Below are 25,639 nucleotides of genomic sequence, written 5' to 3'. Positions count from 1 at the left end.
GTTTAGGTTTCCGCCCACCCCCGATTGATTTCCTACTACGTTTGCTGGGCGGAGGCCTATGCACCTCAACAGCAACAATAGGTTTTGACTTCTTCTTAACCATTTGTGGAGGAGAGGATTGGGCTACAGGGTTGACTGGGGTAACAGATTGGGTATCAACCACCAGGACCGGTTGTTTTCCAGGCGCCAACCCTGAGAGACAGGGGATTTCCCTTAATAAAAGAGGAAAGTCCTCAAGGGTCAGGGGATTTGGGCTATCAAGGAGCATAGCTTCCTCTTGAGAAATTGGGTAGGGAACAATATCTGTCAGAGATCTATTTTTCATAGATTCAATCGAGCGCCTACGCTCCGCCCTGCGTTTCTCTAGTGAGGTCTCATTAGCCACCTCTCCCTTAGAAGGTTTAAAATAATTGTCCAACGTCCCAGTGCTAGAAGCTCCCTCCCTAGATGGAGTTTCACACAAGAGTGGCGAGGGCATGGCCTGAATCGTGGATTTTAACAAGATTTTAGGGAAAGGCCCCGACCCGGCCTCCTTCGGCCCCGGACGGCCACAGACGGTCCCGCCCTTGTCCCGGGCTTCTCCCGGCGCCCTCCCGCGCGCTCCTGCGCAGCGGGTCAGGTGCCTCCTTTTGAGGGTTGCACCGAGGGGGCGTGGCCGGCAGGGAGAGGAGCCCAGCTGGAAACGGGCGCGCGGAGACTCCTGGACACTGGAGTCCTCCGCTCTACCCTCGCAGCCCTGCCGGTGCCGGTGTTGGAGAAAATGCCCCTGATATGCACAGAAGCCACAAACCACGAAGCGGGACCCGGGGAGCGGGTCCGGCGAGGCGTGGCGGCTTAGAGAAGGCTGGGTCCGAGATTAGGAAGGTCAGAGCGCAGAGCGCGGCGTTTAGGCAGGGAATCCGCCGGGCAAAGCCCTTCTCAGCCCGTTAAGTCTTGCAGTGTTGGGGGCGTGGCCGGCAGGGAGAGGAGCCCAGCTGGAAACGGGCGCGCGGAGACTCCTGGACACTGGAGTCCTCCGCTCTACCCTCGCAGCCCTGCCGGTGCCGGTGTTGGAGAAAATGCCCCTGAGATGCACAGAAGCCACAAACCACGAAGCGGGACCCGCGGAGCAGGTCCGGCGAGGCGTGGCGGCTTAGAGAAGGCTGGGTCCGAGATTAGGAAGGTCAGAGCGCAGAGCGCGGCGTTTAGGCAGGGAATCCGCCGGGCAAGCCCTTCTCAGCCCGTTAAGTCTTGCAGTGTTGGGGGCGTGGCCGGCAGGGAGAGGAGCCCAGCTGGAAACGGGCGCGCGGAGACTCCTGGACACTGGAGTCCTCCGCTCTACCCTCGCAGCCCTGCCGGTGCCGGTGTTGGAGAAAATGCCCCTGAGATGCACAGAAGCCACAAACCACGAAGCGGGACCCGCGGAGCGGGTCCGGCGAGGCGTGGCGGCTTAGAGAAGGCTGGGTCCGAGATTAGGAAGGTCAGAGCGCAGAGCGCGGCGTTTAGGCAGGGATTCCCTGACTTTGACATCTAGTTTACTTTACATTTTTAACCTTTTCCATAATTGTAGTCCGTTGGGCTGATTAGTTTACCAGTCCCTTTCTATTACCTGTGTGGCTTTTCCACCCCAATACTACTTCATAGAATGAAACAAAATGTATGAAGTTGTTAAGTACTTTTATTTATTTTATATTAATGGCTTCTCAGGTTGGTGTGCCCCGGCAATTTTACTCTGAATTTCCAATATTTTGCAGATTAAATTCTGGTAATGATTTTCAATCACTGCGAGCATCTGTCAATGTGTGTTGCACCTTATTTTCTCAGTTTCCATTATGTTTTCTACAGTAATTTGGGAATATCTTCGGGGCATATTAGCAAGGGCACTATCGCCACTTTAGCGGGACTTTTTCCAGCTAAAGCGGCGATAATTCTATCGCCCTATTAGCAAGCTGTCGCTAACAGCAGTTAGCGACAGCTTATAGGCGATAGCTACAGGTTTGGGGCCTGCTTTGCATGTCAGCAATATTGATCGCTAATGACATGCAAAGTGGGTGTACCTAAACTGTTGGGGACTGAAAACAGTCACTAACACAGCTATTGCCTGTTAGCAAGGCAGGCAAAGCGATCAAAAAGATTGCGATTATCGCTAGTTTCTAACGTCTGCTAAAAGGTTGATTTACCTGTATAGTCAATGTGGATTATCACATTAAGCCCCCGTTGGGATTAATGCGAGAATATCGCTGGATGACCAGCGATATTCTCGCATTGAGCCGCATTGAGCCGCTGTCGCTGGATATTTTATCGCATTGGAGATAAACGTTGCTAATAGCACGTCATCGCTGCGATAATATCCGGCGATAGGCAGCGATAAAAAAAAAGTGCGCTAAGCGCATTTAGCGCTAAATATCGCTACTCCTTGCTAATATGCCCCGACATTCTTTGTCTCATAGATAGTCTAGATTGGCTAACCTGTTGGCAAATAAATGCATCCTATTTTGATGGACTTTAATGCTTTCACTTGGTTTCACCCAGCATTTGGTTTCGCCATCATTCACATTCAAGGATTGTAAGCCAATGTATTTCGATGGATGTCCTCTTATTCTTTTGTGGAACACGTGATCATGTGTTAATTATATTTGATCTCGTGATGGTTCTTCTAATAATGTAAGGGTCATTACTGTATTGACTACTCTACTGTCTCCAGTAGAATCTGATTATTTATCATAGCTGTAATTGTGGAGGATCTAAAAAAAAATCATACATTCTATAAAGCCTGGTGTTTTATACATATTTTAGCAGAAATAGTGTTTTCACTCAGATTATGCCCTATGTGATCACCTACTAATCTGAACACCTTTTCTACGATAATGTCTGCTAGTCGATATGTATTTCTTAATATAATTACACTTTTCAATATGGATACTACATGGTCTTCCACAATTTTATGATTTGGTTAGTCAATATTTGTTCTACAGGCTCATGAAGTTGCACTGTTTGGCGATCTTCAGAAGTGCCTACGCAATACACCTTATGAAATATCATTATTATTCCTATGCAATGGATATGCAGTCATAGCATCCTACTATGCAGCAAGTGAAACACCCTGCTGTGCTGCAAAACTGTTCTTCTTGTTCTGTTGGCTGTGACAATGTTAATGCTGACTCAGTAGTCTCAATCATGGCTACAGTCCATCCAGCCAAAGTGACATCTGCTATTCTTTTGGTTGGATGGTGAGACAAATCATCCAGGTGTGATCCCTACATCAACTTCCTCAAAATAGGGGGCAAGGGGCACACTGTGTTGTTCATATTGGTGTGAAAAGTAAGAGGATTTGCTTCCAGCACTCCTCCAGAAGCTACCTCTCCTGTCATGTTTGATTCACATTACGCCTACCTTCTGCTCACTCCAAGAATTTGCCTGTGGGAAAATTAAACATTTCTGCACATGTAAACATCTAAGGGTCACAACTGTGGATCTGTCAAAAGGCACATAGCAGGCAAAGTTCATTCAGATTTTGTTGTGAATATTCATGTGATTGACCTAGAGTTTATTCTATTGTCTTTCAGAAGATTGTCAGCTCACATGTGCAGCATGGTAAGTTTGAATTTACCTCAAGCTTTTTTCTTATAGCAGACAACCTTCTCCTGATACCTTTAAGCGTGTTAATGCTATCCATAGGTAAAAAACAATAGATTCATCTATTGAATGTTGCATTTTCTATGTCACAAGATTCTGTCTCAATTTCCTGACCCTCTGATTCCAGGTCTCCATCCCCACAGTTGTCCCCCTCAATTTCATCCTCCCCTCATTTGCCCCCCAAACCTCTGTTTCTGATCTAGCTGAGTCGGTGCTGCTGGAAGGTGGGCACCTTGAGTGTAGTGCTCCTGAGGAATAAGAACCCTGGCATTTCCTCACTAACCATTTTCTTGGCAGGGCCCTGTTCCCTTTGTGACATCTTTTCACTTCCCATCGATTATCACTTAATACAGATTACTTTAGTGTTGGCTAATTCACAGACTTGCCTTCATCACATACAGGCAATAAAAAAATAGAAGGAACACGTTCACAGTTGACCATTCTAGTGAATGGAATACAATTATTAAAAAGTATGATTTACATCAACTATCCACCTAAACGGCAGTAATGGGAATGACATCATGGTTGTATTTTCCAAGGCACTTGATAGTTTAAAAAACATGACTGACCCCCAGAAAAGTCCACCTGTAACCAAGGAAACTACCATTGTGCATATGCATGAGGAGAACACCTCACTGCTGCAGAAGAAAGTATCTACTGCACCAGAAATAAATCTGGCCACACCAGAGGATCTGGTCGAGCCGCTTATGAGCCCATTTAGTGGGCCTAGAGTTGTCGGCGTGGAGGCAGTCCTAGCCGGAGCCGGAGGAGGCGCGATTGCAATCTGCGCCAAGTGCTACGGCTATGCCCTCCTATCAGAATGCGCATCTGTCCTGCGTCAAAGAACCTGCCGGACCGGCAAACCGGCTTCCGAGACCAAACATTTGAGCCAGGCCCTGCCGGGGACCCAAGGAGAGGGAAGGGAGGAGAGTCTGAGGTAATTCCCTGTGAGGGGCAGAGTGTCCTCCTGCTGCCTGTCCGTTTTGTACTGGTAAGTTTGCCCTGCCTTTCCCTCATGTACTTGGCGATGAGGTGCGGGAAGGAGCATTTTGTGTTCATGTTCATGTGTACTGCCACCCGTGTGTGCCTAGTTGGGGAAACGCAAAGCTTCTGGTGTCTCTCCATGTATGAGACGGGTGCAGCGCTGCGGGGGCTGGTGAACTGGTACAGGTGCAGCGCTGCGGGGGCTGGTGAACTGGTACAGGTGCAGCGCTGCGGGGGCTGGTGAACTGGTACAGGTGCAGTCTGCGGGGGCTGGTGAACTGGTACAGGTGCAGCGCTGCGGGGGCTGGTGAACTGGTACAGGTGCAGCGCTGCGGGGGCTGGTGAACTGGTACAGGTGCAGTCTGCGGGGGCTGGTGAACTGGTACAGGTGCAGCGCTGCGGGGGCTGGTGAACTGGTACAGGTGCAGTGCTGCAGGGGCTGGTGAACTGGTACAGGTGCAGCGCTGCGGGGCTGGTGAACTGGTACAGGTGCAGCGCTGCGGGGGCTGGTGAACGGGTACAGGTGCAGCGCTGCGGGGGCTGGTGAACTGGTACAGGTGCAGTCTGCGGGGGCTGGTGAACTGGTACAGGTGCAGCGCTGCGGGGGCTGGTGAACTGGTACAGGTGCAGCGCTGCGGGGGCTGGTGAACTGGTACAGGTGCAGCGCTGCGGGGCTGGTGAACTGGTACAGGTGCAGTGTTGAGGGGGCTGGTGAACTGGTACAGGTGCAGCGCTGCAGGGGCTGGTGAACTGGTACAGGTGCAGTCTGCGGGGGCTGGTGAACTGGTACAGGTGCAGCGCTGCGGGGGCTGGTGAACTGGTACAGGTGCAGCGCTGCGGGGGCTGGTGAACTGGTACAGGTGCAGCGCTGCGGGGCTGGTGAACTGGTACAGGTGCAGTGTTGAGGGGGCTGGTGAACTGGTACAGGTGCAGCGCTGCAGGGGCTGGTGAACTAGTACAGGTGCAGCGCTGCGGGGGCTGGTGAACTGGTACAGGTGCAGCGCTGCGGGGCTGGTGAACTGGTACAGGTGCAGCGCTGCGGGGGCTGGTGAACTGGTACAGGTGCAGTCTGCGGGGGCTGGTGAACTGGTACAGGTGCAGCGCTGCGGGGGCTGGTGAACTGGTACAGGTGCAGTGCTGCAGGGGCTGGTGAACTGGTACAGGTGCAGCGCTGCGGGGCTGGTGAACTGGTACAGGTGCAGCGCTGCGGGGGCTGGTGAACGGGTACAGGTGCAGCGCTGCGGGGGCTGGTGAACTGGTACAGGTGCAGTCTGCGGGGGCTGGTGAACTGGTACAGGTGCAGCGCTGCGGGGGCTGGTGAACTGGTACAGGTGCAGCGCTGCGGGGGCTGGTGAACTGGTACAGGTGCAGCGCTGCGGGGCTGGTGAACTGGTACAGGTGCAGTGTTGAGGGGGCTGGTGAACTGGTACAGGTGCAGCGCTGCAGGGGCTGGTGAACTGGTACAGGTGCAGTCTGCGGGGGCTGGTGAACTGGTACAGGTGCAGCGCTGCGGGGGCTGGTGAACTGGTACAGGTGCAGCGCTGCGGGGGCTGGTGAACTGGTACAGGTGCAGCGCTGCGGGGCTGGTGAACTGGTACAGGTGCAGTGTTGAGGGGGCTGGTGAACTGGTACAGGTGCAGCGCTGCAGGGGCTGGTGAACTGGTACAGGTGCAGCGCTGCGGGGGCTGGTGAACTGGTACAGGTGCAGCGCTGCGGGGCTGGTGAACTGGTACAGGTGCAGTGTTGAGGGGGCTGGTGAACTGGTACAGGTGCAGCGCTGCGGGGGCTGGTGAACTGGTACAGGTGCAGTGTTGAGGGGGCTGGTGAACTGGTACAGGTGCAGCGCTGCGGGGGCTGGTGAACTGGTACAGGTGCAGCGCTGCGGGGGCTGGTGAACTGGTACAGGTGCAGCGCTGCGGGGGCTGGTGAACTGGTACAGGTGCAGCGCTGCGGGGGCTGGTGAACTGGTACAGGTGCAGCGCTGCGGGGGCTGGTGAACTGGTACAGGTGCAGCGCTGCGGGGGCTGGTGAACTGGTACAGGTGCAGTGTTGAGGGGGCTGGTGAACTGGTACAGGTGCAGCGCTGCGGGGGCTGGTGAACTGGTACAGGTGCAGCGCTGCGGGGGCTGGTGAACTGGTACAGGTGCAGCGCTGCGGGGGCTGGTGAACTGGTACAGGTGCAGCGCTGCGGGGGCTGGTGAACTGGTACAGGTGCAGCGCTGCGGGGGCTGGTGAACGGGTACAGGTGCAGCGCTGCGGGGGCTGGTGAACGGGTACAGGTGCAGCGCTGCGGGGGCTGGTGAACTGGTACAGGTGCAGTGTTGAGGGGGCTGGTGAACTGGTACAGGTGCAGCGCTGCGGGGGCTGGTGAACGGGTACAGGTGCAGCGCTGCGGGGGCTGGTGAACGGGTACAGGTGCAGCGCTGCGGGGGCTGGTGAACGGGTACAGGTGCACCGCTGCGGGGGCTGGTGAACTGGTACAGGTGCAGTGTTGAGGGGGCTGGTGAACTGGTACAGGTGCAGTGTTGAGGGGGCTGGTGAACGGGTACAGGTGCAGCGCTGCGGGGGCTGGTGAACTGGTACAGGTGCAGTGTTGAGGGGGCTGGTGAACTGGTACAGGTGCAGCGCTGCGGGGGCTGGTGAACGGGTACAGGTGCAGCGCTGCGGGGGCTGGTGAACTGGTACAGGTGCAGCGCTGCGGGGGCTGGTGAACGGGTACAGGTGCAGCGCTGCGGGGGCTGGTGAACTGGTACAGGTGCAGTGTTGAGGGGGCTGGTGAACTGGTACAGGTGCAGCGCTGCGGGGGCTGGTGAACGGGTACAGGTGCAGCGCTGCGGGGGCTGGTGAACTGGTACAGGTGCAGCGCTGCGGGGGCTGGTGAACTGGTACAGGTGCAGCGCTGCGGGGGCTGGTGAACTGGTACAGGTGCAGCGCTGCGGGGGCTGGTGAACGGGTACAGGTGCAGCGCTGCGGGGGCTGGTGAACGGGTACAGGTGCAGCGCTGCGGGGGCTGGTGAACTGGTACAGGTGCAGTGTTGAGGGGGCTGGTGAACTGGTACAGGTGCAGCGCTGCGGGGGCTGGTGAACGGGTACAGGTGCAGCACTGCGGGGGCTGGTGAACGGGTACAGGTGCAGCGCTGCGGGGGCTGGTGAACTGGTACAGGTGCAGCGCTGCGGGGCTGGTGAACTGGTACAGGTGCAGCGCTGCGGGGGCTGGTGAACTGGTACAGGTGCAGTGTTGAGGGGGCTGGTGAATGGGTACAGGTGCAGCGCTGCGGGGGCTGGTGAACTGGTACAGGTGCAGTGTTGAGGGGGCTGGTGAACTGGTACAGGTGCAGTGTTGAGGGGGCTGGTGAATGGGTACAGGTGCAGCGCTGCGGGGGCTGGTGAACTGGTACAGGTGCAGCGCTGCGGGGGCTGGTGAACGGGTACAGGTGCAGCGCTGCGGGGGCTGGTGAACGGGTACAGGTGCAGCGCTGCGGGGGCTGGTGAACTGGTACAGGTGCAGCGCTGCGGGGCTGGTGAACTGGTACAGGTGCAGCGGTGCGGGGGCTGGTGAACTGGTACAGGTGCAGCGCTGCGGAGGCTGGTGAACTGGTACAGGTGCAGTGTTGAGGGGGCTGGTGAATGGGTACAGGTGCAGTGTTGAGGGGGCTGGTGAACTGGTACAGGTGCAGCGCTGCGGGGGCTGGTGAATGGGTACAGGTGCAGCGCTGCAGGGGCTGGTGAACTGGTACAGGTGCAGTGCTGCGGGGGCTGGTGAATGGGTACAGGTGCAGCGCTGCGGGGGCTGGTGAACTGGTACAGGTGCAGTGTTGAGGGGGCTGGTGAACTGGTACAGGTGCAGTGTTGAGGGGGCTGGTGAACTGGTACAGGTGCAGTGTTGAGGGGGCTGGTGAACTGGTACAGGTGCAGCGCTGCGGGGGCTGGTGAACTGGTACAGGTGCAGCGCTGCGGGGGCTGGTGAACTGGTACAGGTGCAGCGCTGCGGAGGCTGGTGAACTGGTACAGGTGCAGTGTTGAGGGGGCTGGTGAATGGGTACAGGTGCAGTGTTGAGGGGGCTGGTGAACTGGTACAGGTGCAGCGCTGCGGGGGCTGGTGAATGGGTACAGGTGCAGCGCTGCAGGGGCTGGTGAACTGGTACAGGTGCAGTGTTGAGGGGGCTGGTGAATGGGTACAGGTGCAGCGCTGCGGGGGCTGGTGAACTGGTACAGGTGCAGTGTTGAGGGGGCTGGTGAACTGGTACAGGTGCAGTGTTGAGGGGGCTGGTGAACTGGTACAGGTGCAGTGTTGAGGGGGCTGGTGAACTGGTACAGGTGCAGCGCTGCGGGGGCTGGTGAACTGGTACAGGTGCAGCGCTGCGGGGGCTGGTGAACTGGTACAGGTGCAGCGCTGCAGGGGCTGGTGAACTGGTACAGGTGCAGCGCTGCGGGGGCTGGTGAACTGGTACAGGTGCAGTGTTGAGGGGGCTGGTGAACTGGTACAGGTGCAGCGCTGCAGGGGCTGGTGAACTGGTACAGGTGCAGTGTTGAGGGGGCTGGTGAACTGGTACAGGTGCAGCGCTGCAGGGCCTGGTGAACTGGTACAGGTGCAGCGCTGCGGGGGCTGGTGAACTGGTACAGGTGCAGTGTTGAGGGGGCTGGTGAACTGGTACAGGTGCAGCGCTGCGGGGGCTGGTGAACTGGTACAGGTGCAGTGTTGAGGGAGCTGGTGAACTGGTACAGGTGCAGCACTGCGGGGGCTGGTGAACTGGTACAGGTGCAGCGCTGCAGGGGCTGGTGAACTGGTACAGGTGTAGTGTTGAGGGAGCTGGTGAACTGGTACAGGTGCAGTGTTGAGGGGGCTGGTGAACTGGTACAGGTGCAGCGCTGCGGGGGCTGGTGAACTGGTACAGGTGCAGCGCTGCGGGGCTGGTGAACTGGTACAGGTGCAGTGTTGAGGGAGCTGGTGAACTGGTACATGTGCAGTGTTGAGGGGGCTGGTGAACTGGTACAGGTGCAGCGCTGCGGGGGCTGGTGAACTGGTACAGGTGCAGCGCTGCGGGGCTGGTGAACTGGTACAGGTGCAGCGCTGCGGGGGCTGGTGAACTGGTACAGGTGCAGCGCTGCGGGGCTGGTGAACTGGTACAGGTGCAGTGTTGAGGGGGCTGGTGAACTGGTACAGGTGCAGCTCTGCGGGGGCTGGTGAACTGGTACAGGTGCAGCGCTGCGGGGGCTGGTGAACTGGTACAGGTGCAGCGCTGCGGGGGCTGGTGAACTGGTACAGGTGAAGCGCTGCGGGGCTGGTGAACTGGTACAGGTGCAGTGTTGAGGGGGCTGGTGAACTGGTACAGGTGCAGCGCTGCAGGGGCTGGTGAACTGGTACAGGTGCAGCGCTGCGGGGGCTGGTGAACTGGTACAGGTGCAGCGCTGCGGGGCTGGTGAACTGGTACAGGTGCAGTGTTGAGGGGGCTGGTGAACTGGTACAGGTGCAGCGCTGCAGGGGCTGGTGAACTGGTACAGGTGCAGCGCTGCGGGGGCTGGTGAACTGGTACAGGTGCAGCGCTGCGGGGGCTGGTGAACTGGTACAGGTGCAGCGATGCGGGGGCTGGTGAACTGGTACAGGTGCAGTGTTCAGGGGGCTGGTGAACTGGTACAGGTGCAGCGCTTCGGGGCTGGTGAACTGGTACAGGTGCAGCGCTGCGGGGGCTGGTGAACTGGTACAGGTGCAGCGCTGCGGGGCTGGGGAACTGGTACAGGTGCAGCGCTGCGGGGGCTGGTGAACTGGTACAGGTGCAGTGTTGAGGGGGCTGGTGAACTGGTACAGGTGCAGCGCTGCAGGGGCTGGTGAACTGGTACAGGTGCAGCGCTGCGGGGGCTGGTGAACTGGTACAGGTGTAGCGCTGCGGGGGCTGGTGAACTGGTACAGGTGCAGCGCTGCGGAGGCTGGTGAACTGGTACAGGTGCAGTGTTGAGGGGGGCTAGGGAACTTGTAGAGGTTTGAGGGGTCTGATGGACTAGTACAGATACAATGCTGAGAGTGGTGGAGCCTGGAGAAGGCACATGGCGTGAGCGGGAACTATTTTGATAGTGAGTGGTAACTGGTAAGGAGAGAGTTGGGGATCTGATAATACAGCATAGTTTGACTAGTGTGTTGTTGGATAGGGTTCCTGGAGCAGGGCCATGGGTTGGGCAGGGAGGTACACTAGATGCCTCTGGCCTTATTTACAAGATTTTGACATACAGTGGTGCAGCAAGTCTCCCTGCTGTGCTGCCGTGTGTCAAAATAAAAGGGCAGGAATGTACTGTATCTACAAGATACAACTCATTCCTGTCCTCCCATGCACCGGTGCACAGACAGTCACCATGCGCCAGCGCAGACACCCTTGCGTCATTTTGCAAGGGTGCCTACGCTATGGGGATGATTGGTTTTGAGCAGGAAGTGACACCTTTCTGCACAAAAACAAACATTAAAGGCATGTTCTTCTTTCTGTGCAAGCTGCTAAATACAACACACACAGAAAGAGGAAAAAATTAGGTGAAATAAAACTAGTTTTTCCTCGTTGCACCTCCTTATGCCTCCACTGGGGATGCATTTCCAGGTTTACAAAATGTTATAAATCCATGTATGTTGCGTGGGAAGACACACAGCAACACCCATCGAACGCTCCTTTCACACAGAGTTATACCTGAAAGGGAAACATATTTACAAGGCCTTGAAAAATTATGCAGGGTGACTTTTTATGCCCTTGTAAATCTGGAGAAGCTCATTGTGCTGCCAGTGCATCAGTAAAAGTGACACACCGGTGCCGCAATGGGCCTGTAAAAAAGCCCCAAAGAGTCATATGTTTCACACAACTTAAGACAGAGCTTGTCACTGAAGTAAGTCCATTTGAAGTCCATCCTGCACATCTGCAGATCCTCAGCTTTTGTTGAATGATTTTAAAAGCACATTACCGCCAACTACACTCTACATCCCCTGCACATGCCTTTTTCACCATGGTAAATACTAGAAAAAAGAGGGTGTCCAGAAGGACTAGTTTGCACACTTTAAAGAGAATACCCTAGACTATCAATTCTAGGCTTCTTATTGCTTTATTTAGCTTATTTTAAATTATTTAGATTAGCAAAGCAAATAAATATTGTTTCATGTCTTAGAAAAGAAACCTTCCATTTACAGAACACCACATTTACAAAAACACATTTATACACAATGTGATATTCCACTTAAAAACGAAAAAATTCAAAGACAAAAATGACCAGTGAAACAAACTTAGACAATCGTGTGAAATAACATTAACAGTGAAAATACAACACCAGGGCATGAGACCGGGGGTTATGTCTTCAAACCAATGTTGAGTACACAAGAGGAAAAATCCCTGAATTGTGTGGATTTGAAACGCGTTGGCTCTTATGAGCTTAGGGGATTGTGTATATATTGCGCCTTAAGGAATGTAGTAATAATTGTTTCCTCTTGTGTAGGCAACATTGGGTTGAAGACGTAACCCCCACTCTCTTGGCCTAGGCAGGACAATTAACAACTTGTAGTTAAGAATCTAATGTCCGCTTGGTGCCTTGCGTAAAAACTAGGACTTTTGTTGTACTTTCAATGTTAATGTTATTTCACATGATTGTCTATGGTTGTTTCACTTGTCATTTTATTTCTTTGAATTTTTTCGTTTTTAAGTGGAATATAACATTGTGTATGAATGTGTTTTTGTAAATGTGTTGTTCTGTAAATGGAAGGTTTCTTTCCTAAGACATGAAAAATTATTTATTTGCTTCACTAATCTAAATAATTTAAAATAAGCTAAATAAAGCAATAGGAACCCTAGTATTGATGGTTCTCTTTAAAGTGTGCAAACTAGTCCTTCTGGACACACTTTTTTTCTTGTATTTACAGTGGTCCAGTCCAGGAGGTTTTAGGACCCGAGCCTTCTTTCTTTCTCCATGGTGGCAGAGCAATAGCATATTTTGAACCAATTGATGGAGTTTTTCTGAAACTCTGTGGAATTCCGTGAAGTGAAACACCTCGAGTTTTGCCCAGGCCTATTTAAAACAATGAACCTAACATAACACCACCTCAAATGCCACAAAGGAATAGACTAAACAAGAATTGACAATAAATCTGATCTTACTTAACCAATAGATGATGTCCAGTGGCACATTCTATAAAATAAGAAACATTATCTTATGACCCTCTGTTAGCACAGAGGAGGCTGTCCCTAATCAAATAAACTAAAAAAAATCAATAGCCATGGCTGTATGACCATAATGGAAAATGTCACAATCTACAGTCATGGAAATTAAATAAGAAATTACAATTCCGGTGCCTCTCCAGGTACCATAGGACACCAACAAGATCAAGGGAGTCTAGCAAAATTAACTGAGGTAATTAAAAGTAATAATAATGGCCTGCAGACTACATCAAGCCCAGAAGCACAATAACAGAAAATGTGTATAACAGGAACAAGCATTAGCAAACCAATTTGTTTCAGCCATAGAACCTATGGGCCAAGATATTGCTTAATTTTATGCTAAATAGCCTCTACATTTGAACTTACATCTGTGAGGACCATATATATACTGGATTCTATTGAATATAAAAAATGCATTAAAAGATGGCTACTGTGGATGCGCGAACATTTGCATTTTATTTGAATTTTAACAAATCACAATTAAATTTGGTTGCTCAAATGTGCATCTACCAATGATGGCCTTTTTTTGAAAATGTACTAAAATAGAGCAAAGTCCAATAAATAGATGGCTGTTAAACATACAAGTTGATCTGGGGGGAGGTGCAATCCGGAGCTCTAATTCTAAGTAGCCTTTATACTGTGTAACCAATGGTGCTACACTGCAACGTAGTCAAAGATACATCAAGTAATCAGAAAATCTCACTATGTTCACATACATTATAAACGTTTGAATAAATAATGTATGTCAACATAGTGAGATTTTAGCAAGGTGATTCATTTGGTAGAGATACCCACATATACAGTGCACACTGCTTTCAAGTGGAATGACTTGAGAATATTTACTATTAACCCCTTCTACGCTCATGACGAGGTCAGCTCGTCATGGGCGTAACCTGCGCTACGCGGATGACGAGCTGACCTTGTCACGTAACGCGGGATTTTTAAAATCGCAGCGCGCAGCAGGAAAACCGCTAGCCCGCATGCGGTTAAACATGCACGCCACCATGGAATAGTCAAACAACATTAACAACACCAACCACTAATAGTGTGTAGACAGTGAATTAAAAACAGGGGGGCATATTTATAAAGCCTTGCACCTCGGTGAGCTGCCATTGCGTCTCTTTTTTTGACAGAACGACGGCGCAAACAATGCGACCAATTTACAACTTGACGAATCTAGGGAGAAGCATCACATTGTAAAGCCATGCCTCACATTATACCTGCGCCAGGTATAATGTATGCAGGCTAGTTGTTCCCACACGAAAAAGCCATGCAGAACTGATACAGTGAAATTTACATTTCACTGTGTCTTTCTACTGTTTCACTGTGTCAAAATCCCTACGCCTGCTCAAACCAGGCGTAAGGAATGAAGCAGGGATTTTTCTATGGGACTCACCTATATGTTGTGGCACATTGCTGGAGTTGCATCACTTTTAAGACCAACTCCAGCGATGCGTCACTTTTGCGCCAACAGATGCATTAGTATTTCTGACGCGTCTGTTAATCCTTGTGCCATAAAGCACTGTATTGTAAATACGGCGCATCCAAAGTGGCGCAAGGACATGTGGCACTGGTGCAAGGAAACTGACGCATCTATGCAGATGCGTCAGTTCCTTGTAAATCTGCCCCAATGAGTCTGTGAGAGGGATAGAATATGCAATGCTGGTCTGACAAGATGATGTGGGAAGAGCAGAAGATGTGAATATGAGGATCAAGCAGGCATGGGGAGAGAAGATACTACTTTCTATGCACTGCAAAGCAAGGCCTGACATCAGCAGTGGAAAAATTTACAATTGAATCAAAAAACACTGTGAGACAAAAAATACTCCTAAATGTAACATGCACAAGAACAGTGAATACAATCCATTAAATCAGTAGAAGGGATGTGAGATAAACATAAAAATCACCTATTCATGATTGGGGGCTGATTCAAAGTATAAGGAAATCAAATGTAATTTATTGAAAAGAACAAGTGTCATAAATGTGTCCTACACTATTGCCGAGCTTTAAAAATAAGAAAACGTATCAGTAGGCTCCTAGATTGCAGCAAAAGTGTTTTATACATGGTAGGAGATGTTTAATAATCTACAATAGGTCATAAACACTGTTTTCACAAAATAGTGGGCAGGTACCTGGCACGGAAAGAGGTGGCATGAGGACACAGACAAAATGGCTGCCTAACAAACACACTGGTGTCACAAAATGGTGGATGATCACTTGTAATAGAAAGGAAAGGCACCGGAAACAAACGGAAATGGCTTGGCAACGCCTACATTGGTTTCACAACGTTATAATCTAGCACATGGCAAGCAAGGATGATGACTGAAGAGCGAAGGCAACACTGGTAGTCTGGTCTGTAGCTGTATCCTCCTTCCTGCATAAATCAAACATGTCAATAATTGATATAATTGTCATGTATTTTCTTTTCTATGTATCCCCTTCTCAAATTGTATATGTTGTTTGTTTAGGTATGCATTTCGAATGTGAATGCACATTCAATTGTTTTACGTATTTGTCATAATTAAGTCTACTTAAATATACTTTTTCTGAATGACAATTTTCCTTTCAAGTGACTGTTTTAAAAAATATAACATGGGTCCATGAATGATACTTTTGAGCCAAGCCTTTTAACGAGATGCAGTGATAGATTTTTGAGGATAGAGTTCAGGGCAAGAATAATGTATTATAAAGATGATTTTATGATAGTACTGGGAACTTTTAAATTATAAACAATTGAAGGAGAGCACAGAAGTCAAGAGTAGGAATATTTCGGTTTGTATGTGCTTCTTTAAACCAAACTATATTTATTCTTCACCTAAAGGTCAGTATGGCCGTCATGCATGACATCGATTGTTCTTCAACAGCATCTACTTTGCACTTTCAGAATCCTAGATTTATGTTTCTTAACTAATTTATATTACTTAAGCATATTTTCCTGTCTCAAGAGTTTCTTTCTGTAACTATGAATACTTTCTTTATTTCAAATTCTCCTTACACCTGGCCTGCTGTTACCAGAGCCAACAGACACCAACATCTGTGCTATGGAAGCTGCCCCCTTCAGTATTCGCCAGGCAGGCACACTCTCCTTAAACTTCTCTTTTCCTGTCAATGTTGGTCTCTTGGCTGTCAGGCCATTTCTGTAAAAGACTACAGACATTTACAGAATTCTGATATGTAACTCCATTTGACCCATGTCCAACCCTGTCAATAGTCTAATATACATTTGGCCTTTTATTTCTGTTGTTATGCACAAAAGATGAGACATGAAAGGTTAGGCAAGAAGATATCCTAGCAGAGGCAAACATAAGTAACAGTTTGATAGAGTTGATGGACATTCAGCAATTAAGTCACTTTTTGTTCAGTACAGTAAATAAATATTACAGGTGAGAATGAACTAGCATTGTCCTTTAAGAGGTTTCATACTCTACAATTATTATTTCATAGATCCATACCTGTGAATATTTGTATATACTTGTAAGTTGAGCTATTTGGTATGATGGTGCTGAAGAGAGCTCTCCGATGAAACCCATCAAGGTTCTCTTCCTCTGGCAGTTGTAGTTTGGAACAAGTTCTGTAGTGTGTGGCAGCACACTCAGGGATGTCAGTAATGCCTTATTCAGTCTAGGGCAAGTGTTATAAATCTGGTAACCAAGTGTGAGATTTGGTAATAGTTTAGGATTACTATTGATCTCCTCTATGGCATAGATTAATGCCATCAAATGGCGAAAGTAGCGAAGAGAAATACTGAAAATTAAAAAGAAAGTTACATTGATATTATTGTTAAAGGAAGTGTCAGTTTCAACTGTTGTGATATAACGGTAAGGATTATCAAACTGTGGCAGATAGTGAACAAGAGAAGTGAGATGAATTGCAAAAAACAAGATTGCATGCAGCCTACCCTTCTAAAATGCACTCTACGAAATCCTGGCAGCAAGAGCAATATTGTGTGAAATGCAAACAATGTCACTAATTACTAACCAACAACAATATTCAAATACTAAGTCTTGCTTATCAGAACTACCTAGCCTAAAAGCACTCTTGGGGCCTCAGCCACACTAATGGGCATGCTTCACCACTGGACACGGTCCTTCCTCCAACCACTTTGCTTGTGTAAGGAGTAGGCTCCAAAAAAGATAAAGCACTTTTACAGGGCGGTAATCTATTTTATTATTAAATATCCAAAAGTTGTTTCAGTAGGTAAGACTTTCAATTAGTGTCAATGTACACTAAACATACAACAGAAACATTGTGCTGTAATGATCTCTGAATTTTAAAATTACTGTGGTAAACTTAAGCTATGTTTAATTATTATTATTATTATCTCCTTATGATAACACTTAAAAGAGTGACTTAAAACCTTTAATAACTGTTCACCAACATTTTTAAAGCCTATCCTAGCCATTTACTGGTTTAGTATAAATGGGTACAAGTGCTGATAGGCCCAGACTCATAACCTCAACTTTGGGTAAGTCCCATGTTGATGACGATTTCTTGAAAGACAGAAGTGTTCATACTTTTAGCTCAGCATCTGACGTGAGTCCCGTGCTCTCCATGCCACTGGAATCAAGCTATCCTGGCTGATGAGGGCTGATAGCCCATAACCGGTCCTAAGATGCTTGTTTCGAGTCCAGGGAGGACCTGGCTTGGCAGTTCGGGCTGGACTGATCCCATGGGGAACAGGGTCAAGACTGATTTCCATATGGCTGGGTTCAAACTGGAATGTGGAATGGTATGGTGAGCAAAGAAACAATGGATTTAGGCCCAGATCTCTGTACTGGGGTGAATGTTTGACATTTGTTCTGCATTCTGTCCATCAACTGTTGTTTTTGCATTTGTCACCCCGAGTAGGATGGGTATGCTCAGATGTAAGTCCTGTGCTCTCCATGCTACAGGTATCAAGATATCCTGGCTGATGAGGGCTGAAAGCCCGAAACCGGTCCTTGGATTCTTGTTTCCAGTCCAGAGAGGACCTGGCTTGGCAGTTCGGGCTAGACTGTTCCGTTGGGCCACAGGGTCAAGACTGATTTGCATTAGGCTGGGTTCAAACTGGAATGCCATGGTGAGCACAAAACGATGGATTTAGGCCCAGATCTCTGTACTGGGGTGAATGTATGACATTGTTCTGCATTCTGTCCATCAACTGTTGTTTTTGCATTTGTCACCCCGAGTGGGACGGGTATGCTTAGAAGTGAGTCCCGTGATCTCCATTCCACTGGAATAAAGCTATCCTGGCTGATGAGGGCTGAAAGCCTGAAACCGGTCCTACGATGCTTGTTTCCAGTCCAGGGAGGACCTGGCTTGGCAGTCTGGCTGGACTGTTCCCATGGGGTACAGGGTCAAGATTGATTTGCATATGGCTGGATTCAAACTGGAATGGTATGGTGAGCAAAAAAACAATGGATTTAGGCCCAGATCTCTGTACTGGGGTGAATGTATGACATTGTTCTGCATTCTGTCCATCAACTGTTGTTTTTGCATTTGTCACCCAGAGTGGGACGGGTATACTCAGACGTGAGTCCCGTGATCTCCATGCCTCTGGAATCAAGCTATCCTGGCTGATGAGGGCTGAAAGACCGAAACCGGGTCTAGGATGCTTGATTCCAGTCCAGGGACGACCGGGCTTGGCAGTTCGGGTTGGACTGTTCCCATGGGGCACAGGGTCAAGACTGATTTGCATATGGCTGGGTTCAAACTGGAAAAATTATGGATATAGGCCCAGATCTCTGTACTGGGGTGAATGTATGACATTGTTCTGCATTCTGTCCATCAACTGTTTTTTTTTCATTGGTCACTTCGAGTGGGACGGGTATGCTCAGAAGTGAGTCCCATGCTCTCCATGCCACTGGAATCAAGATATCCCGGTTGACGAGGGCTGAACGCCCAAAGCCGGTCCTAGGATGCTTGTTTCCAGTCCAGGGAGGACCTGGCTTTGCAGTTCGGGCTGGACTGTTCCCATGGGGCACAGGGTCAAGACTGATTTGCATATGGCTGGGTTCAAACTGGAATGGTATGGTGAGCAAAAAAATGATGGATATAGGCCCAGATCTCTGTACTGGGGTGAATGTATGACATTTGTTCTGCATTCTGCCCATCAACTGTTGTTTTTGCATTTGTCATCCAGAGTGGGACAGGTATGCTCAGAAGTGAGTCCCGTGATCTCCATGCCACTGGAATAAAGCTATCCTGGCTGATGAGGGCTGAAAGCCCGAAACCAGTCCTAGGATGCTTGTTTCCAATCCAGGGAGGACCTGGCTTGGCAGTCTGGCTGGACTGTTCCCATGGGGCACAGGGTCAAGACTAATTTGCATATGGCTGGGTTCAAACTGGAATGGCATGGTGAGCAAAAAAATGATGGATATAGGCCCAGATCTCTGTAATGGGGTGAATGTATGACATTGTTCTGCATTCTGTCCATCAACTGTTTTTTTGCATTGGTCAACTCGAGTGGAATGGGTATGCTCAGAAGTGAGTCCCATGCTCCCATGCCACTGGAATCAAGATATCCCGGTTGACGAGGGCTGAAAGCCCGAAACCAGTCCTAGTATGCTCGTTTCCAGTCCAGGGAGGACCTGGCTTGGCAGTCTGGCTGGACTGTTCCCATGGGGCTCAGGGTCAAGACTGATTTGCATATGGCTGGGTTCAAACTGGAATGGCATGGTGAGCAAAAAATGATGGATATAGGCCCAGATCTCTGTACTGGGGTGAATGTATGACATTGTTCTGCATTCTGTCCATCAACTGTTTTTTTGCATTGGTCAACTCGAGTGGAACGGGTATGCTCAGAAGTGAGTCCCATGCTCCCATGCCACTGGAATCAAGATATCCCGGTTGATGAGGACTGAAAGCCCAAAACCGGTCTTAGGATGTTTGTTTGCAGTCCAGGGAGGACCTGGCTTCGCAGTCTGGCTGGACTGTTCCCATGGGGCACAGGGTCAAGACTGATTTGCATATGGCTGGGTTCAAACTGGAATGGAATGGTGAGCAAAAAAATGATGGATATAGGCCCTGATCTCTGTACTGTGGTGAATGTATGGCATTGTTCTGCATTCTGGCCATCAACAGTTGTTTTTGCATTTGTCTCCTCGAGTGGGACTGGTATGCTTAGAAGTGAGTCCCGTGATCTCCATGCCACTGGAATAAAGCTATCCTGGCTGATGAGGGCTGAAAGCCCGAAACCAGTCCTAGGATGCTTGTTTCCAATCCAGGGAGGACCTGGCTTGGCAGTCTGGCTGGACTGTTCCCATGGGGCACAGGGTCAAGACTGATTTTCATATGGCTGGGTTCAAACTGGAATGGCATGGTGAGCAAAAAAATGATGGATATAGGCCCAGATCTCTGTACTGGGGTGAATGATTGACATTGTTCTGCATTCTGTCCATCAACTGTTTTTTTGCATTGGTCAACTAGAGTGGAACGGGTATGCTCAGAAGTGAGTCCCATGCTCCCATGCCACTGGAATCAAGATATCCCGGTTGACGAGGGCTGAAAGCCCGAAACCAGTCCTAGTATGCTCGTTTCCAGTCCAGGGTGGACCTGGTTTGGCAGTCTGGCTGGACTGTTCCCATGGGACGTAGGGTCAAGACTGATTTGCATATGGCTGGTTCAAACTGGAAAAATGATGGATATAGGCCCTGATCTCTGTACTGTGGTGAATGTATGACATTGTTCTGCATTCTGGCCATCAACAGTTGTTTTTGCATTTGTCTCCTCGAGTGGGACTGGTATGCTTAGAAGTGAGTCCCGTGATCTCCATGCCACTGGAATAAAGCTATCCTGGCTGATGAGGGCTGAAAGCCGAAACCAGTCCTAGGATGCTTGTTTCCAATCCAGGGAGGACCTGGCTTGGCAGTCTGGCTGGACTGTTCCCATGGGGCACAGGGTCAAGACAGATTTGCATATGGCTGGGTTCAAACTGGAATGGCATGGTGAGCAAAAAAATGATGGATATGGGCCCAGATCTCTGTACTGGGGTGAATGTATGACATTGTTCTGCATTCTGTCCATCAACTGTTTTTTTGCATTGGTCAACTCGAGTGGAAAGGGTATGCTCAGAAGTGAGTCCCATGCTCCCATGCCACTGGAATCAAGATATCCCGGTTGATGAGGACTGAAAGCCCGAAACTGGTCTTAGGATGTTTGTTTGCAGTCCAGGGAGGACCTGGCTTCGCCGTCTGGCTGGACTGTTCCCATGGGGCACAGGGTCAAGACTGATTTGCATATGGCTGGGTTCAAACTGGAATGGCATGGTGAGCAAAAAAATGATGGATATAGGCCCAGAATCTGTACTGGGGTGAATGTATGACATTGTTCTGCATTCTGTCCATCAACTGTTTTTTTGCATTGGTCAACTCGAGTGGAACGGGTATGCTCAGAAGTGAGTCCCATGCTCCCATGCCACTGGAATCAAGATATCCCGGTTGATGAGGACTGAAAGCCCGGAACCGGTCTTAGGATGTTTGTTTGCAGTCCAGGGAGGACCTGGTTTCGCAGTCTGGCTGGACTGTTCCCATGGGGCACAGGGTCAAGACTGATTTGCATATGGCTGGGTTCAAACTGGAATGGCATGGTGAGCAAAAAAATGATGGATATAGGCCCGGATCTCTGTACTGGGGTGAATGTATGACATTGTTCTGCATTCTGGCCATCAACAGTTGTTTTTGCATTTGTCTCCTCGAGTGGGACGGGTATGCTTAGAAGTGAGTCCCGTGATCTCCATGCCACTGGAATTTATTTTATTTATTTATTTATTTATTTATTTTATATGCTTATAAAGCGCCAGACTAGACCCCCGAAGGGGTATCTCCGCGCTATAACTGCGAGTATTGAGAGAGTAAGAAACTGTGTCCAAAGATGGGAGGGCAGTTAGTAGCTGGGGAACAGAAGGGTCTTGAGGTTTTTCCTAAACATCATGTGGTTGGTGATTGACCTTAGTTCGAGCGGCAGTGAGTTCCATAAGACAGGTCCAGTGTGGGCCAGTGCACGTCCACCTTGCCTGGCCTTCTTAATTCTGGGTACTTTAAGTAAAAGTTGGTCGCTAGAGCGCAAAGAGCGTCCTGGGGTGTAAGGCTTGAAAATATCTATAAAGTACTTAGGGCCCATCCCCATTAGACTCTCGTGTATGATACACAGGGTCTTAAAATGAACACGCTTCTTCACAGGGAGCCAGTGAAGCTGAGACAATAGGGGACAGGATGGAGTCCTAGGAGGAGCATTCATGATAATCCTTGCGGCCGTATTTTGAATGACCTGCAATTTCTTGATTTGCTCTTCATTAGCTCCTTGGAGCAATCCGTTGCAATAGTCGATCCTACTAATAACAAGAGCCTGCACCAGGGTTTTCCTGTGGTGATCCGGGAGATAGGGAAAGACACGTCTGAGCATCCCTATAGCCCGGAAGCAGGTGCCGGCTACTTGATTGACATGGTCCTTAAAAATGAGTTGTTGGTCAAACATAACTCCCAGGTTCTTGACCTTAACCTTAGGGGTAGGAACAGGCCCAAGTTCCAGAGGCCACCAGTCAGAGGACCAGTGTGTTGTTGCTTGGCCGAACAACACAACCTCTGTTTTCCCGACATTGCACTGCAGACAATTCGATGACATCCAGTCCGCAATGGCTCTCATCCCCTCTGCAAAAGATTTTTTTATTGCAGGTGTGAGAGTTTTGAAGGGAAAAAGAAGTTGGGTATCGTCAGCGTAGGATACAGGGGTGAACCCGAAAGATCTTGCTAGGTTGGCAAGGGGGGCCACATATATGTTGAAGAGTGTCGGGCTCAAACAGGAGCCCTGTGGCACCCCCTTATTGAGCTCCCGATAGGTGGATTTGTGGGAGCCCAGCCTAACCTCTTGGGAGCGCCCGGACAGAAAACTCTCCAACCATGCCAGAGCCTCTCCCTCTATTCCTACCTCCTTCAGGCGATGGAGAAGCACCTTGTGAGACACCGTATCAAAAGCGGCGGAAAGGTCCAACAGCACCAGAACCATAGAGCAACCATCATCCAGTGCCATTTTGATGTTATTGGTCACTGTCTGAAGTGCTGATTCTGTGCTGTGGTTAGGCCTGAACCCAGATTGGGAATGGTCCAAGCCTTCCGTCGCTTCAAGGTGTTTCGAGAGATAGGTGTTCACGTGCTTCTCCGTGATCTTGCCTAGGTAAGGTAGGAGGGAGATGGGACGCAGGTTGGATAGGTCTGTCCAGGGGGATGAAGCCTTCTTTCTTATTGGGTTCACCACTGCCTTTTTCCAATCTGCTGGGACTTGGCCTGTTTTGAGGGAGATGTTTACCATTTCCAGAATATGGGGACCTAATAAAGGGATCAAAGGGCCGACCATTTTAGCCGGTACCAGGTCATTAGGGGATCCTGTTTTAATATGAGTACAGAGAGTAAGAAGCTCTGTATGAGTGATGGGAGGGAAAAGCGTCAGGGAGGTTTTATTGTCTAAAACAGAGATAGCGGTGGGACCAATTTTAATTTGACTTTTGCTGATATTGTTGGCAGCTAATATCTTTTCATAGATAGTGTTGATTTTGTCCTCAAAGAACAGCGAGACTTTATCACACAAGCTATCCTGGCTGATGAGGGCTGATAGTCCGACACCGGTCCTCGGATGCTTGTTTCCAGTCCAGAGAGGACCTGGCTTGGCAGTTCGGCTGGACTGTTAACATGGGGCACAGGGTCAAGACTGATTTGCATATGGCTGGGTTCAAACTGGAATGGCATGCTGAGCAAAGAAACTATGGATTTAGGCCCAGCCGCCTTTGGATGTATTTAGCTCCGGTCACATGAAGAGCTTTAAAGGCCAAGGTGAGAGCCTTGAAAACAATACGTTTCTGGATGGGCAGCCAGTGCAGAGTCTGATCGGAAACTCTGGTGCGTCGATGGAGTCCAAAGATGGCACGCGCAGCAGAGTTCTGAACTATTTGCAGTCGCTGGAGAAGGTATTCTGGCAAACCCAAATACAGAATGTTAACGTAGTCAAGGCGAGATCCAATAAGCGCCTGCACCGTGATTTTCCTGTGTGTCAGCGAGAGAAGTGGGAGAAATTTGCAAAGCATCTTAAGAAGGCCGAAGCATCTTCCTGTGAGGCCGAGAATTTGAGGCTTCATAGACAGATCGTTATCAATCTTTATCCCAAGGTTCTTGGCCGTCGTGGAGGCAGCCGAGGGAGGAAACATATTCTCAGGCCACCAGGACTGCCAGATGGGATCTGACCAGCAGCCGAAGAAAAGCACCTCGGATTTATCCGAGTTACACTTGAGGCTGTGTTGCTGGAACCATTTAAGCACAGTCCCAAGGCAGCCTCTAATGCTCTCCCCCTCGAAATCAGCCCCTTTCCCACACGTGAAGAGGAGCTGAGTATAGTCGGCATATGACAGGATCTGGGCCCCAAAGCACTCCGCCAGTGCCGCCAAAGAGGTCATAAAGATATTAAAAAGAGTCCGGCTCAAAATAGACCCCTGCGGGACTACCACCTCCAATGGCGGCACCGCGGCTGAGAAAGGGGGGGCCCAGACCGTCTGACACCGGCCCGCTAGGAAAGATCTAAACCAGCTGTGCACCGTCCCCCGCAGACTGATCTCATTAAGTCTGACAAGGAGATCCTCATGAGGGACGGTGTCAAATGCCGCCGATAGGTCGAGCATTACCAGCATGGCCTTGCCTCCTACATCCAGTACCTCCTTGATAGCTTCTGTAACTTCCAGCAGCGCAGTCTCAGTGCTCAGGTTGGTACGAAAGCCTGACTGCGTGCTGTGTAGAAGGTTGTTGTCCTCAAGGAAATTGGGAAGTCTGTACATGTTTCTCAACTACCTTGGCGAGGACAGGCAGAAGGGAGATAGGCCTATAATTGGCATACACCTCCGGGTCCAGGTTGGGCTTTTTCAACAACGGTATGACAAGGGCTTGCTTCCAGGCTGGAGGGACCACTCCAGAGCTGAGAGAAAGATTCAGCACGGGGTTGATGATAGGATTTAATACTCCCGCCATTCTCGCTAAAAATTTTGCTGGACACGGATCCAGAGGGGAACCTGACTTTAGTTTGGATATGATATCCAGAGATGTTGCAACAGACATTGGGGGAAATTCCGAGAGAGTGGGCCACACATTAGCTAAAGGGCCAGACAAGATACTGGCACCTGGGGATGCCCCTACCCCAGCCGCCGGGAAAGAATATTGAATGGTCTTAATTTTGCTCGTAAAGAAATTGACTAAAGAGGTCACCCAGGATTCCGAGTGTGAGCCCGATGGAGTACTGGTTTTAGGAGAAGTGAATTCACGCACTATAGAAAATATCTCCTTGCTCCTTGCTGGTATTAGCGGCTGCCTCAATTCTCCTGGAGAAGTAGGCTTTCTTTTCTATCAGAATGTCACGATGGTAAAATTTAATGGCAGCCCTATATGCCAACTTCGCCATGGCGTCATACTGACGGCGCCAGGATATTTCTGTGGCCTTACATTGTCGCCGCAAAAAGCCAAAGCTTCAGTAAACCAAGGGGCAGAGGCTCGACTGGGAGATTTGCGGGAGAAGGTCACAGGAGCCAGTTCATCATACCTATCCATGACCCATGTCTGTAAAGAATCCAAATCCCCCTCTAAAATGCCAGACAGCGGACAAGGATGGCATAGACAAGCTTGGGCCAACATCTCCGAGGTATCTCGGTGATAAGCCCGAAGTGCCTGACAAGATCTACTAGGGATATTACTCACTGGCTTGTTAGCACAAAATATATAAAAATGGACTATAAAATGATCGGACCATAACACTGGTGCAGGGGGGGCAATATCGACAGACAAGGTGGAAAACACTTGATCAAGCGTATGGCCTTTAATATGGGAAGGTACAGATAGATAGGGAGAAAGACCTAA

General features: G+C 49.8%; 1 protein-coding gene across 1 annotated transcript in view; it reads right to left on the bottom strand.

Moving 5' to 3' along the window:
* Window positions 1–24,570, bottom strand: part of LOC144820064 (vomeronasal type-2 receptor 26-like) — a 157,911-nt gene extending 133,341 nt beyond the window's left edge. Inside the window, exons 1-2 of the mRNA XM_078677719.1 lie at window positions 24,421–24,570; window positions 16,229–16,609 (exon numbers count right to left, since the gene is read on the bottom strand). Coding sequence (XP_078533845.1) covers window positions 16,229–16,609; window positions 24,421–24,570 — 531 coding nt within the window. The remainder of the gene's footprint in view (window positions 1–16,228; window positions 16,610–24,420) is intronic.
* Window positions 24,571–25,639: the final 1,069 nt, after the last annotated feature.

This window comes from Lissotriton helveticus, chromosome 2_1 (genome assembly GCF_964261635.1).
Source record: "Lissotriton helveticus chromosome 2_1, aLisHel1.1, whole genome shotgun sequence".
Taxonomy (NCBI): domain Eukaryota; kingdom Metazoa; phylum Chordata; class Amphibia; order Caudata; family Salamandridae; genus Lissotriton; species Lissotriton helveticus.
Note: the sequence above shows the minus strand (reverse complement) of the source record. Positions and strands in the feature narration are given on the sequence as shown.